Source organism: Pseudovirgaria hyperparasitica (assembly GCF_010093815.1).
Source record: "Pseudovirgaria hyperparasitica strain CBS 121739 unplaced genomic scaffold EJ05scaffold_17, whole genome shotgun sequence".
In the NCBI taxonomy this organism is placed as follows: domain Eukaryota; kingdom Fungi; phylum Ascomycota; class Dothideomycetes; order Acrospermales; family Acrospermaceae; genus Pseudovirgaria; species Pseudovirgaria hyperparasitica.
Window position 1 is genome coordinate 104,785 of NW_022985565.1, and position 14,371 is coordinate 119,155.

The window sequence follows — 14,371 nt, forward strand, 5'->3', positions numbered from 1 at the left end:
TATCTAATAGTTAATATATAGATATAAACTTCTATCTTTCTTCTTTATAAAGAGAATAGATATACTAGCTAATAATATACTATAATATATCTAGTCTCTTCTAAGGTATTCTTTAATATATTTATAAAGAACTTTAAGTTCTAGTCTTAAAAGTAGATAAAGTAGACTATAAGGGATGTCTACTCTCTCTTTAAGCTTAATCTTTAGCTTATATAGTCTATAATTAGAGAGAAGTAATATATCTTCTACCGAAAATATATCTATATACTATAAATATATATTAGATAGTATATCTTTACTCTAATTATTACTATTATCCTTATCTTTATTAATAATTAATAAGAATATAAGATAGATTAGTAATAATTAGATCTATATAGTAAGATTCTATATCTTCTTACTAACAGTTATAACTTACTAGTATAATTTACTATAATATTAATAGAATATTAATATTTTCTTCTAAAAATTAAGAATAGAGTTTAGATATTTAAGCTAAGGTATCTCTAGAATTATATTCTATTAGCTAATATTAGCTATAATAAATTTATTAGATATCTACTATTTTATTATCTTTAAGTTATAAACTTTATAATTTATTATAGCTTTATCTAAAGTTCTAACTTTATATCTATTAACTATAATAGTTTAGCTAACCTTACTAAGATTATATAATAATCTATACTCCTTTATAAGAATTAATAAAATATAGTTATCTTCTATACTAGTATCTATAAGGGCCTATATAGTTTTATTACTATTTACTATAGATAATAATACTTTTAGTAATATTAGGTCTTTACTTACTAGAAGACGCTATAGCTTCTTCTAAGTATATATAATTTAGCTAAGAATATAATTAGATCTTATATACTAGTCTATTCTTTTTTTAGATTCTTATAGTTAGATAAAATATATTCTATTTCTCTATACTTATAGTAATAAAGTATACTATAATCCTACTATTTTATAATAGATATTATATTTAAATCTATATCTTATTCTTTTCTATATTAAGAAGTACTATCTTAATTATTTTAGTATTCTCTTAATATATTTCTACTCTAATTTATACTCTTCTAGTACTAATTATAGTAAGATTACTCTTAATTAAATATATTTAATTAATCTTATTTCTAATCTATATAGAGTTTATTAGTTTTATCTAGAGAGCTATATTTCTTAAGGATATAATAGTATTTATTAGCTTTCTTCTCTAATTTATATAGATAGTTAAAATCTAATAATACTATTTCTAGTCTTTTATAGATTAACGGAAGTAGTACTTTATAAAACTAGAATATATAAATATTTTTCTATAGCGTAGAGATATTATTCTATAGGTTTTATAGGTATTATAGTAGTTAAGTAGATATCTAGTTCGGTTATTATATATAAGAATTATAGACATAGGATAGTAGTCTAATAGATTATAGAAGGATTTAGAAATATATTTAAAAGAGTAGTCTACTCTTATAATAAGGTTAATTTCTAAAGAGTAGGAATTAAGTATATATAGTCTACTTATATAGTAGTCTCGCTTAATCTAGCTAACTTAACCTAGGTCTACCTATTACGGACCGTACTAGACTATAGTAGTCTAGTTAAGTCTACCCTAGTATTAGCCCTAATAATATTCTTCTTCTTTTTATACTTCGCTCTAAAGTACTTAGCTATATATAAATCTATAATTCTATAAGCGTTATATTTATATACGTATCTAATTAAATCTATATAATATTATTAATAGTCTTTATATTAGTAAACTTAAACTTTAGTTTACTTTTATTTATATACGCGCTTATCTCTTACTTTCTAGCTACTATCTTAGAGATAGCTCCGCGGGTTATATAACTATTATATTAATTAAGCTTATATTTAGTTCTCTTATTCTAAATTTTCTTCTTTAGTATATCTACCTTACTCTTAAGATAAGTTATTAATTTATATACTATCTCCTTTAGTTTAGATCTATTTAGATCTAGAGTAGTCTATTCTTATTAGAGCTAGTCCTATATAATCTATTTATATTATTATAGTTACTAATTTAGCTTCTTTAATCGCCTTTAAGACTAAGCGAGTATTCTACTCTTAGATCTCTAGCTAATATATATATATAGATATCTAATACTAGTTCTATTTCTAAGCCTACCTTCTTCTCTTATAAGACTTACTCTAAAGGAATTACCTCTACCCCGGCTATACTAGCTAAAAAATCTACTTATTATAGTAGTATAAAGGCGCGCTCTAAGTTAGAGAAGAAGATAGCTAAGACTACTACTACTATTACTACTAATATAGCTACTAGTTACTCTAATCTAGATAATTCTAGTACTAGTATTACGGAAGAGATAGCTATAAAGCCTATCTATATCTACTTATACTATCTATCTACTCTATCTTCTTTAGAGAATAAAGAAGATCTTATTATAGATAATAATTAAGAGTTTATACCTTTACCGCCCCGCTCTAAATACTATTTCTCTTTTTAGTCTAATATAGACTAACTTAGTTACTCTAGATTCTTTTAGAACCTTAATATTTACTTTAAACCTAGCCCTAGTAATAATAAGGCCTAGATTACTAAAGATACTAAATATAGTCACGGTTTACGCTATAGGAAAATAGTAAACTATAGTTTAATATACTTTAAGTATATTAAGGCTTATATGACTAGCTCTAAATATCTCTTCCGCTCTAACTCTAGTATTAGCTACTACTCTACTAACTATAATAGATCTATATATCTAATCTTTAAGCTCTCTACCCGCTACTACTACTATACTATTCTTAGTAAAGTTTATCTTTAGATAAGTCTATTAGGCTATTTTAGTCTAGAGTAATCTAAAGTTATCTATACTAATATATTTTTAGGTTTCTATTTATATATAAAATATATATAATAATCTTCGTGTCTATAAGACTCTTAGTAGTTCTAGTAGTTATCTAGCTTCTATATATAGAGAGTTTAGGGAGCGCTATAAGCTCTTTCTAGAGGTTATTAAAATATAAGTTTAGAAACTATTAATTACTATTAACCTTAGCTTATAATTTTTAGTTACTATAAGATTTCTAGTATCTAGACTACCTATTCTAGGAAGTTAGTTTTAGCTACTAAGGCCGTAGAAGAGATTTATAGTATCTCTTTCTATCTAACTTATACTACTAACGGGTCTTATAAGAGATCTACTAGTTCTCCTTCTAAGTTACCTTATAAGAGAGTATATATTCTATTCTAGATTATTCTAGATTATATTAGCTAACTTTAGATCTAGTCGCTCTACTCTAGCGTGTAGTTCTCCTTCTACTAGACTCTAGTTAATTAGATATCTACTCTAGAGGATAAGATATCTAACCTCTACCGCTATATTATCTATCTAGATTAGTTAATTTACTCTAAAGAGGAGGATAAGATAGAGGAGTAGCTCTATAGCTCTATTTACTAGGGTTTCTATATAGTATATATTAGCTCTATCTACCTAGTTTCTATCTATTTTAGTCCTTTTTAGACCGTTTAGATACCTATTTACTAGTTCTCTAGTAATTTAATTCTTAACTTAATAATATTATATACGCTCCTATTTATTCTATAACTATTAAATTTTAGGTTCTAATTTCCTTTAAGTTACTTAAGTATAGGTATTATATATAAATTAGTTTATCTCTCTAAATTATATTAGAGCACCCAAACTAGTAGTCTAGTAGTTATTAGTTCGGGTACTCTAACCTTTTATATTATATATTACGAGTTTAATTCCGTAGTAGAGTACCTTTTTAGTTTCTTAGTCCTATATTCTTCTCATATATAATAGTCTATATTAGTCTATTCTAGACTTCTCTATATTATTCTATTATAATATATCGCGTCGCGTGCCTATAACGGTTATTTACGTTTTCTTCGCGTTTAGTAACCGTGTATTACTTGAATTATAGGGCTACCTTATAGAGTTTTCCTAGTATATATTTAGGATTCGTAATTTAATACTTCGTTCTCTACGGTATCCTTCTTCTTTTTATAACGGCTCTAACGGCGCTAGGTTTACGGTAGTAATATATTATTCTATAACCTCTATTTATATATAGATATTACGGTACTTAAGATATATACTATAGGTTTCTAGGTATCCTTATCCTTAGTATAGTTCTTCTAGTAGATTTAATACTTCTAGATACTATTCTTATTAAGTCTATATTCGATAATATAGTCTACTTTATATACGTCTAGTCTATCTTAGAGTATAATAGAGTATAATTATATATTTATATAATTATATACGTTAGATCGAAACCTTTTAAGTAATAAGATATAGAATATATTATAGACTTTTATATCGTTTCCTAGATTAAGCTTATAGACTCTTATACTAATATAGTATTTAATTTAGAAGGGACTAGCTATTTTATAGTTAAGCTTTTTATTTACTTATAATATCTATATATTATAGATATTAAGAAGGACTTCGTCTCTCTTCTTATATATTTAATCTTTAACTAATCTATTATAGTACTTTATATATAACTTATTTACTTACTAGATTATTATACGATAGTTATATACGGTTTTAAAGATTTTAATCGCTAGTTTCTACGCGTGGACGTTAATATCTATTATTTAGTTAAACTAGACCGTATAAGGTTTAAAACCTATCCTTAGACTATATTCTAGATTTATCTAGAAGGGCGTAATATCTATTATACTATAACGACTATTATTATATACGAATTCTACTATACTTAGTAGAGAGGCCTAGTTATCTTATTCGAAATTATAGAATATACGAAGATAGACCTTAAGTGTTTAGTTCTATTACTCTATCTAACTATCTATTTATAGATAGAATACTATTAATATATTCCTATTTATACCGGCTATTTTATAGAATAACGTCTAGAATTTAGACGTGAATATACTCCCTTAGTCTATAATAATCCTTTTTAGTATACTATAGACCTTAATAATCTTATTCTAGAATACTTATACTAGTTCTTTTAATATAATTATCTTCTATATAGAGATATACCTAGATATCTTTATAAGTCTATCTATAATAATAAGAATTAAATTATAACTTATTCTAAGTATCTTACTTAGAGGTAAGTTAACTATAAAATCTATAATAATATCTTTCTATATAAAGAGAGGGACTAGTAGAGACTATAAATTTCTATGTAGCTTATACCTAGATACCTTTATTCTTTAATAAATTAGATAAGTAGCTATCTATTCTTTAATATACTTAGGTATATCGTTCTAAAAGTAGTACTAATAAATCGAGCTTAGGGTATATATATACCCGAAATATTCTACTAGGTTAGTATTATAGTATCGGCTAACTATAGTAAATTATATATTATCTATTAGTATATAGTACTTTCTATTATAGTAGAGTAAGCCGTCTATAAAGGTCTACTTATAGTCTACTTTAGTCCGTAATAACCTATCTTACTATATTTTATATAACTTTAAAACTATTAGGTCTATCTTTTATAGATTTATAATTAACTAGGTAAGATCTACTTAATATATATACTAGGTACTATCGCCCTTTCTAATAGTACTAATAAATAGCTCGCTAGAGACTTCGGTACTATATCTTTAGTTACTAGCTTTAGTCTTATAAATTTAATTACTAGTATTAGTATTAGTATCTTACTAATTATTAGATAACTTATTATCTAACCTTATCCTTAAGAGTTAGATCTATAGCTACTCTAGAATTCTATAGCTACTATAATTCTAGGCGCCTTCTTTATAGTTAGGTCTTCTTAATATTCTATTAGCTAGGTTTATACTTCTAGATTGATAGTAGATTATAAAGTAGAAATTTATAAGCTACTTAGCCTATTAAACCTATTAATGATTTAAAACTATTATACTTATAAACTCCTTTAAGTTATAGTAATTAGTTAGTAACTTAACGTTATATATAGTACCTTTAAGATAATATTACTACTACTTAAACGACTCTACTATTACTAGTAGCTCTTAGTTATAAATAGTATATCTAGTCTTAATATTAGCTATCTTACGTAAGAAGAACGTAACTAGATACTATTAGACCTTTTTAGACTCTATTAGTCTAGGCTAGAAGAGTATATCTAAGATTATAAATTCTAATATATTAGTTTTAACGTAAATAGATTTAGTTAGATTAAAGTATACTAGTAATAGAGTAGTTATAAATATCTCTTTAATTTTCTTAAAGGATATTCTTTTAATCTCTATTAATTTAATAGATTACGACTTAATATTATACTATTTCTATCTACTATAGACTATAATAGATAAATTAGTAGTAGTAGTATATATATTAAGTAGTATAGCTAGATAGAAGAAGTATTTAATAAATTTTTAATAGTAGTTAGCGAAGCTAATAAAGATATATATATCTTAGATAGATTTTAGTTTAGGCTATTCTATAATAGTAGTAACCCTATCTCTCTCTATAATTATATCTTAGTTAGTAATAATAAAGCTAAGAAAGTTAATATAGTTCTAATAGAACTTATATTTGGATAGCTTAATATATAGCTTATACTTTTCTAGTCTATCTAAGACTATATATATATACTAGATATACTCCTTCTTATTATCTAAGAAGATAAGAATATTATCTAGGTATACGATATATATCATGTCGAGTAGATCTACTAGCGCGTTATTAATATATACTTAGAAGGTACCTAGTATATTAGTTAGTCTAAAAGAGACTATAGTATACTTAAAGTATCTATAATAGATTCTAAAAGCCGTTTTCTATTTCTTACCCTCCTTAATATAAAAGTAATAGTAGATATTATATAGATTAAGCTTAGTAAAGATCTTTATATGTTCTAGTCTATTAATAGACTTAGAGATAAGAGGTAGTAGATAATAATTCTTTTATATAATATTATTTAGACTATAGTAGTTAATATATAGATAGAGGCTTCTATTCTTCTTCTTTATAAAGAGAATTAGAGCTCTAGCTAGAGATATACTAGATCTAATCTATTCTCGCGTAAGGTTCTTTTTAATATATTCTTAAAGGACTTATAATTTAGGTTCTAAAAGAGAGTAGATAGGTCTATATAGAGGTTACTAGCTATCTTTAAGATTAATAGTAAGGTTAGTAGATTAGTATTAAGGTAGTTTAGAGGAATTAATTACTAATATAATATATTAGTATATTTTATACTAATATAGTAGGTTTTCATCTACTTTAATACTAAGCTTACTATTTTAGATAAGTAAGAGTATATAGATAGTAGAAATTACCTTCTTATAATCTTTATAGAATTATTTATTATTAATAAGCTATACTAGTTTCTATTAAGGTAGGTTTATACGCTAGCTAGCTATTTTCTTAAGGAAGTCTAGTTTTAGATTATATTTCTTAAGCTATAGTATACCTAGAATTATATTAAAGGGACTATCTACTATAATAAAGGTTAAATAGTAGGGTTTCTATTTCCCTCCGCTATCCTAGATACTATATTTAATAGTATAGATACTATATAACTTAATAGAACTATCGATACTATAGAATATAGTATCTATTAGAGCTTAGATATTAATACTAAGTTCTTATACTTATTAAGTTAATATAATATTAGTAGCTAAACTACTATTAAGTATTATAGTCTAATATTATCTATAAGGGACCTTAATAGGTCTAGTCTATAGTTTAATATACTATTTAACTAGTTATCTCTCTATTATAGTCACGTCTATAAGTTATAAGGGTTTCTTATAGACTATTAGTTTTTTATATTCTATACTAGGTAGTTAGACGCGATATATTCTAGCTATTAGTACTTATAATATATAACTAATTAGTTAGTTATATTAGTACTTAGTAGTTTTTCTAAGTAGTACTTAGGTACTATATATTCTATTCTACTATAGATATAGTAAGTAACTTTAGGTTATTTATGTAAGTTAGTTCTTATATCTTAAGATATTAATTAGTAGAGAGACCTACGATATAGTCCTCGTGGTTTTAAATTTAAGATATAGTAGTAGTCTTATAATATACCGCGAGATCTATTACTAAATTAGTTTTAGTTAGATAATTTTATATTAGATTAGATTATTAGGGATAGTTATATACTAGCACGGCGTTAATTATTTATTATATACTAGTATTACTCTATAAGGTTTATAAGAGCTTAGAGATCTATAGAAATTATTATTATAAGATTAAGATAGTTCTTTATATTTAGGGTAAGAGACTATTTAAAGTTATTATACTATTAAATTATATAATCTTCTTAAGCTTCTCTCTAGAGAGGCTAAAGGTATTTAAGAAGTTATAATAGTAACTAATTATCTTATTATCGAGTCTTAAAGATATAGCCCTAGGCCTAGTCATATTATTTAGCTCTATTACTAAAATATTAGAGAAGAAATTTAGTAAACATATCCTAGTTATAGATATTCTTAGAATATTTAATTTAGTATACTATCTAATGTTCTAAAGGCGTTAGATTAAGGTAGTTCTAGATAAATCTAATTTTATTACTATCGTTTATAAATAGATAGAAGAATTAGCTATATTAATAAGTCTATATATAGAAACTCTTTCTACTTTTACTATTAAAGTAAGATAGTTTCTTAGGTCGAGGTAATTAGGATAGTAGTAGACTAGAATAGACCGTTTTAGTTAGTATAGGTCTATATAAATATAGATTAGTTATTACTAGAACTAAAGCGTATAATATAGCTTTAAGTCTTATAGTATATCCTTAAGCTTTATTAAGTTTATATAGTTATTACTTAAGTTAAATCTATTATTATCTCTCTTTATATAGTCTAGTATATATATTATTATAAGGTATAGTTAATATTAGATAATTCTAATAGATTAACTTATTAACGTTAATAAGGTCTAGCCTTATATTAAGGTTAGATCTAGTATAGTTTAAACTAGACCGGGATAGAGTATAATAGACTCTATTCTTATATTCTATAATATCTTCTATAGTTATATAGAATATTATATAAGTTATTAGTATAATAGTCTATAAGGTATAGTTATTAGTAGAGGTAGTTATAGATAGACTATTCTCCTTATTTAGGTTAGAAGAAGGTCTACTATAAGAGGCGGTACTATAAGTATTATAATAAGCAGTTAGAGCTATTTCTATAAACTACCGTCGTGCTATATAAAGAGAAATTAAAATATAAGGATTATAGATATAGAATAGTAGTCTAATAGATTATAGAAGGATTTAGAAATATATTTAAAAGAGTAGTCTACTCTTATAATAAGGTTAATTTCTAAAGAGTAGAAATTAAGTATATATAGTCTACTTATATAGTAGTCTCACTTAATCTAGCTAACTTAACCTAGGTCCACCTATTACGGACCGTACTAGACCATAGTAGTCTAGTTAAGTCTACCCTAGTGTTAGCCCTAATATTATACTATACTTCTTAACTTAGATAGTATCTTTCTTTTATATTCTCTATCTATTCTAAGGATATTTAGTATAAATATAGCTAGATATTCCTAGGTTATTATAGATAGTAGCTATACTTCCTTCTATCTATTCTATTAATTATAGAATTATAAGTCTAGATATTATTCTCTAAATAAAATATATTATACTTTAGTAAAAAAGAGTAGAGGGTTATTAAGGAAGTACTTTTTATAGTCTCTTTTCTAGTCTTTCTACTTCTTTTAGTTCTTCTCTATAAATATAGTTAGATTCTTAGATTTTAGTATATCTAGAGAAGAAGTAGAGTAAATTAGTAATAAAGTAGCTAGAAGTATAGTAGATTATTATAACTCTAATAGTAGGTAAACTAATTCTATCTAAATTAGTATAGAAAGTTATCTATCTACTATTATTTAGCGTAGTTCTTTAAGAGACTCCTTAAGTTCTTATCTCTTTATAAGAAGTTTTATATATTCTATCTACTCTTTAAGAGTTTAAATCTCTTAGATTTAACTAATAATATACTTCTATAGTTTAGTAATAGTTTATTATAATATCTTATATAGCTCTACTATAACTTATTATCTAGCTTTATATTATTAGAAGTTACTTAGTATATCTACTATTTCTTTATCTAAAAGCTCTATAATTTAGTCTAATATCTCTACTTCTTAGTTAGAAATAGCTAGAATTAATATTAATTATAGAGAATTTCTATTATTTAATATAGTATTACTTATCTCTATAGTAGATTATATTAACCTTCTTAGTTCTAGTTAGACTATCTTAACTATAGTACTATATAGATAGTAATTTAAATATAAGAATAGAGTTATTAGATAGTAGTATAGTTAGATAGAATAATATAGTATATTCTCTTATAGAATAAATTACTACTAAACTCTTTTAATAGAAATCTAAGAGTATATATATAAAGGGACGCTAATCTATTTAGTATATAACTATTTACTATCTATTATACTACCTTCTAACTAAGTTAGCTAAGGTATATATAGATATAGTTATATCTAAGACTAGGTTCTAATACTATCTATCTTAGCTCTATTATATAATACTAGAGATAAAATAAAGCTAAAGTCTATAATATATATAAAGCTAAGATACTAATCTATCTAGTATATAACTATTTACTACTTATTATACTATCTCTAGCTAAGTTAGCTAAGATATATCTAGATATAGACTAGTCTTTAGCTAATTTCTAATAAGTAAAGAGTAATATATTAGATATACTCTAAGAAACTTAACTATCTAAATACTATATATAAATTACTTAGTATTAATATATACTATAAGATAAAGTCTATTTAAAAGTAGTCTAAAACTATAAAAGTATATAATAATTTAGATTACTAAAGATAGTTTCTTAAAGAGAGAAGATATAGTAATTATTAGAAATAACTACTAGTAGCTAATAGCTAAACTCGAGCTCTATATATTAGAGCTAAGATAGTATAAATAATAATAAATAGTTATATATAGTAAATATTAGTATATCTTTATATATATATATATTCTCTAATTACTACTACTACTATAATAGAGCTTAGTAGTAATTTAGTTCTATAATAGAATATACTCTATTATTCTATCTAGCTATACTAGTACTCTACTATCTAATAACTTTATTTTTATACTAGCTATCTATATATTATAGTAGTAGTATTTACTAGTAATATCTAAAACAACCCATGAAATGAAATCACTAGTTATATTATAAGCTAAGCGCTAGAGACGTATAGCTACGTAGGTACGCCTTCTATAGTAACCTCTATCCCCCTCTAAGCGCAGTAGCTTCGAGTTTCGACCATTTTGGTGGAGTGGTATGGTCCCTGGAGCGCTTACCTCTACAGTTAGTCTACTAATTCTAGCAACTGTTATCTCTTGCTTCTTACTTACATCTATCATCTCTCTACAGGCCAGAATGACTCTTGTCCCAGCAATCACCCTCGACGTTGCTGTGAGAGCCAACCCGGCGCGGATCTTACCAGCTCTGCTTGTCTGCACCTCTTACCAAAGAAGAGGCTTGGTGGAACTGATCACTAACCAGCAAGGTGATATCGAAACTTTTCCGGATGGGTCCGTCGTCCAACTACGAACATCGGATAGATCAGTGGTTGTGGACCAAGCAGTCCTGGAGTATCTTTTCCAGTTGGACAAGGAAACCCTAGATCACAACCAACAATGGCTTACGTATTGCAACGATTTAAATTCTCCCGACTACCAGGAGCTGAAACCTCTTCTCAGTCAACTGAATGGACATCTGCTGGTGCGAAGTTTCGTGACCGGCTACGATGTTGGACCTGCAGATCTCGCGATTTGGGGCGCCCTCCGTGGAAACCATATCGCGCAAAATGCAGTCAAGAAGGCCTCGAACAACGTTTGGCGCTGGTATCGCTATGTGGAGACTTCCATGCCTTGGGTTGCTGAGAAAGCATATGAGCTCGCAAGTCAGACAGGGAAGAAAAAATACACAGATAGCGCGGCTGGAGCAAGTTATGACCTTGGCCTTCCTCAGCTCGATATCCCAATTGTGACACGATTTCCTCCTGAGCCATCTGGATATCTGCACATCGGGCATGCAAAAGCAGCCCTTTTGAATGACTACTTTGCACACAAGAATGAGGGTGGAATTCTTATTTGCCGCTTCGATGACACGAATCCATCGAAAGAATCGATAGAATTTCAAGATTCGATTACCGAAGACCTCAAAGTCATGGAAATCTATCCCGACAAGACAACATTTTCTAGCGATTACTTTCAGCAAATGTATGACTATGCTATCAAAATGATCATGTCTGGCAGAGCTTTTGCCGATGACTCTGAGCTTGGAAAAGGAGACGAGGACCGGAAGAATCGTCGTCCCAGCAAATGTCGCGATCTTGGTATCGAAGAGACTCTAGCGCGGTTTAAGGATATGCAGTCCGGTTCCCATGAGGGCCAAAGATGGTGCTTGCGTGCCAGAATCGCCTACGATTCTCCCAATGGCGCCATGAGAGACCCGGTGATTTACCGATGCAATCAGTTACCTCACCACCGGACCGGCACAGCGTGGAAGATTTATCCGACATACGACTTCTGCGCTCCAATCTTGGACTCCATCGAGGGGGTTACCTTAGCCCTGCGCACAAACGAGTATAGAGATCGTAACGCTCAGTACGAATGGATGCAAGAAGCCCTTGGCCTACGAAGAGTGCCCATCTGGGACTTTTCCCGCATGAATTTCGTGCGCACACTTCTCTCCAAGCGTAAGCTTGCTCACATTATCGTAAAAGGCAAAGTCTCGGGTTGGGATGACCCTCGCATGCCAACAATCAGAGGGATACTCCGCCGTGGCATGATGGTAGCTCCACTACGTGCATTTGTTTTGATGCAAGGTCCAAGCCGCAATATCCTGAACCTTGAATGGGGCGCACTGTGGGCCATGAACAGGAAAGAAATCGATCAAGTCGCGCCACGGCATACAGCCATAGACGAAACACAGTCGATCGCTTGTGAGGTTCGTGGTGTCAATGGCCCAATCAAAAGTAAGAAGCCCAAACATGGCAAAGTCCCTGAGCTTGGTGAGAAAACAGTCCTCTACGGTGGAAACATCATTATCGAGCAGACTGACGGTCATTCCTTTGAGATTAATGAGGAGATCACCTTGATGAACTGGGGCAACGCTCTCGTACGTGAAATCACCTGCAATCCAGGCGGCGGGATCGTCACAAATCTGGTTCTTGAGCTGTATCTTCAGGGTGACGTCAAGAAGACGAAAAAAAAGGTCACCTGGCTTGCGGCATCTCCCGAAAATCTGGTCCCCATTGAGCTTGTGAGATTTGACTACCTAATCACTAAGGACAAACTTGAAAAAAGCGACAAACTCGAAGATTTCTTAACCGAACGGACTGAATTCAGGCATCGGGCATTAGCGGACTGTAACGTGTCACAGCTTACATTTGGATCGATCATTCAATTCGAACGCAAGGGTTTTTACAGGCTTGATTGCTTGAATAGGATGGACTCGAGGCTCACCTTCTTTGAGATTCCTTCAGGGAGATCGTGACAATATGGAACTAAAATCATAATAAAACTTGAAGACAATCTTCCTCAGGCTTCCAAGCTCTAGTAGTTAGATAAAAGAAAAGGATATTTATTACATATAAAGTCATAAGATTACTAGTATATGATGCTTTATGGTCTAATCCATGTTCTATGCACATATAATAGATAGACCTCGGCCATGCGCTATCTAGCGCCATTGACATGATATAGCCGGGTCGCTGATTAGCTGCCTTTGGGGGAATTCCATCGCCTGTATGTTGTTCATTCTTCTATAGTTGTACTCACCGAGAACAGAATAAATATCATGGCGACTAAATTTCCTCCCATTCTTACTCTTCAGGGGGCGCGCGAAGCCGTTATCGCTGCCACACATCGTGCCATAGAGATTGGGATCCCTATGAACATCGCCATCGTCGACGCCAATCTTCACCTACTACTCTTCGAACGCATGGAGGGTGCAAAAATTACAAGCATCGATATCGCCATCAATAAAGCCTTTACTGCAGCAGGCCACCGTGTTCCGACATCAGTTTATAAGGAAGCAGTGTGGCCTGGGGGTGCTGCTTTTGGTATATGGAATAGTAATGGGGGGAGGTTTACAACAATCGCAGGAGGCTGTCCCATTGTGGATGTACATGGCAATGTTCTTGGTGCGATTGGATGCAGTACGGGTACGCCAGCAGAAGATGAAGATGTAGCTACCAGAGGGAAGGAAGCCATTGAGAGAGTTGTAAGGATTGGATCTAAGGCGAAGCTATAGTTGCGCCCATGACCTATAAGAGACTTCGTCCATGAAGTACGTTAGTCTTCTTTGCTCATGCTACCATGGTGCTAGCCGGACCTTGAGGAATCGAGAGAGATAACACCTGTCAAGTGTCTA

The 14,371-nt window shown here is 29.3% G+C and overlaps 2 protein-coding genes across 2 annotated transcripts; both read left to right on the plus strand.

Moving 5' to 3' along the window:
• Positions 1–11,230: 11,230 nt before the first annotated feature.
• Positions 11,231–13,653, plus strand: EJ05DRAFT_479612 (glutamyl-tRNA synthetase). Its single transcript, XM_033744709.1, has one exon. It carries the CDS (start codon positions 11,369–11,371, stop codon positions 13,490–13,492), a length of 2,124 nt encoding a protein of 707 aa, XP_033596515.1. The 5' UTR covers positions 11,231–11,368; the 3' UTR covers positions 13,493–13,653.
• A 59-nt stretch (positions 13,654–13,712) lies between these two features.
• Positions 13,713–14,370, plus strand: EJ05DRAFT_479613 (DUF336-domain-containing protein). Its single transcript, XM_033744710.1, has one exon. The coding sequence runs from the start codon at positions 13,796–13,798 to the stop codon at positions 14,249–14,251; it is 456 nt and encodes a 151-aa protein (XP_033596516.1). The 5' UTR covers positions 13,713–13,795; the 3' UTR covers positions 14,252–14,370.
• Position 14,371: the final 1 nt, after the last annotated feature.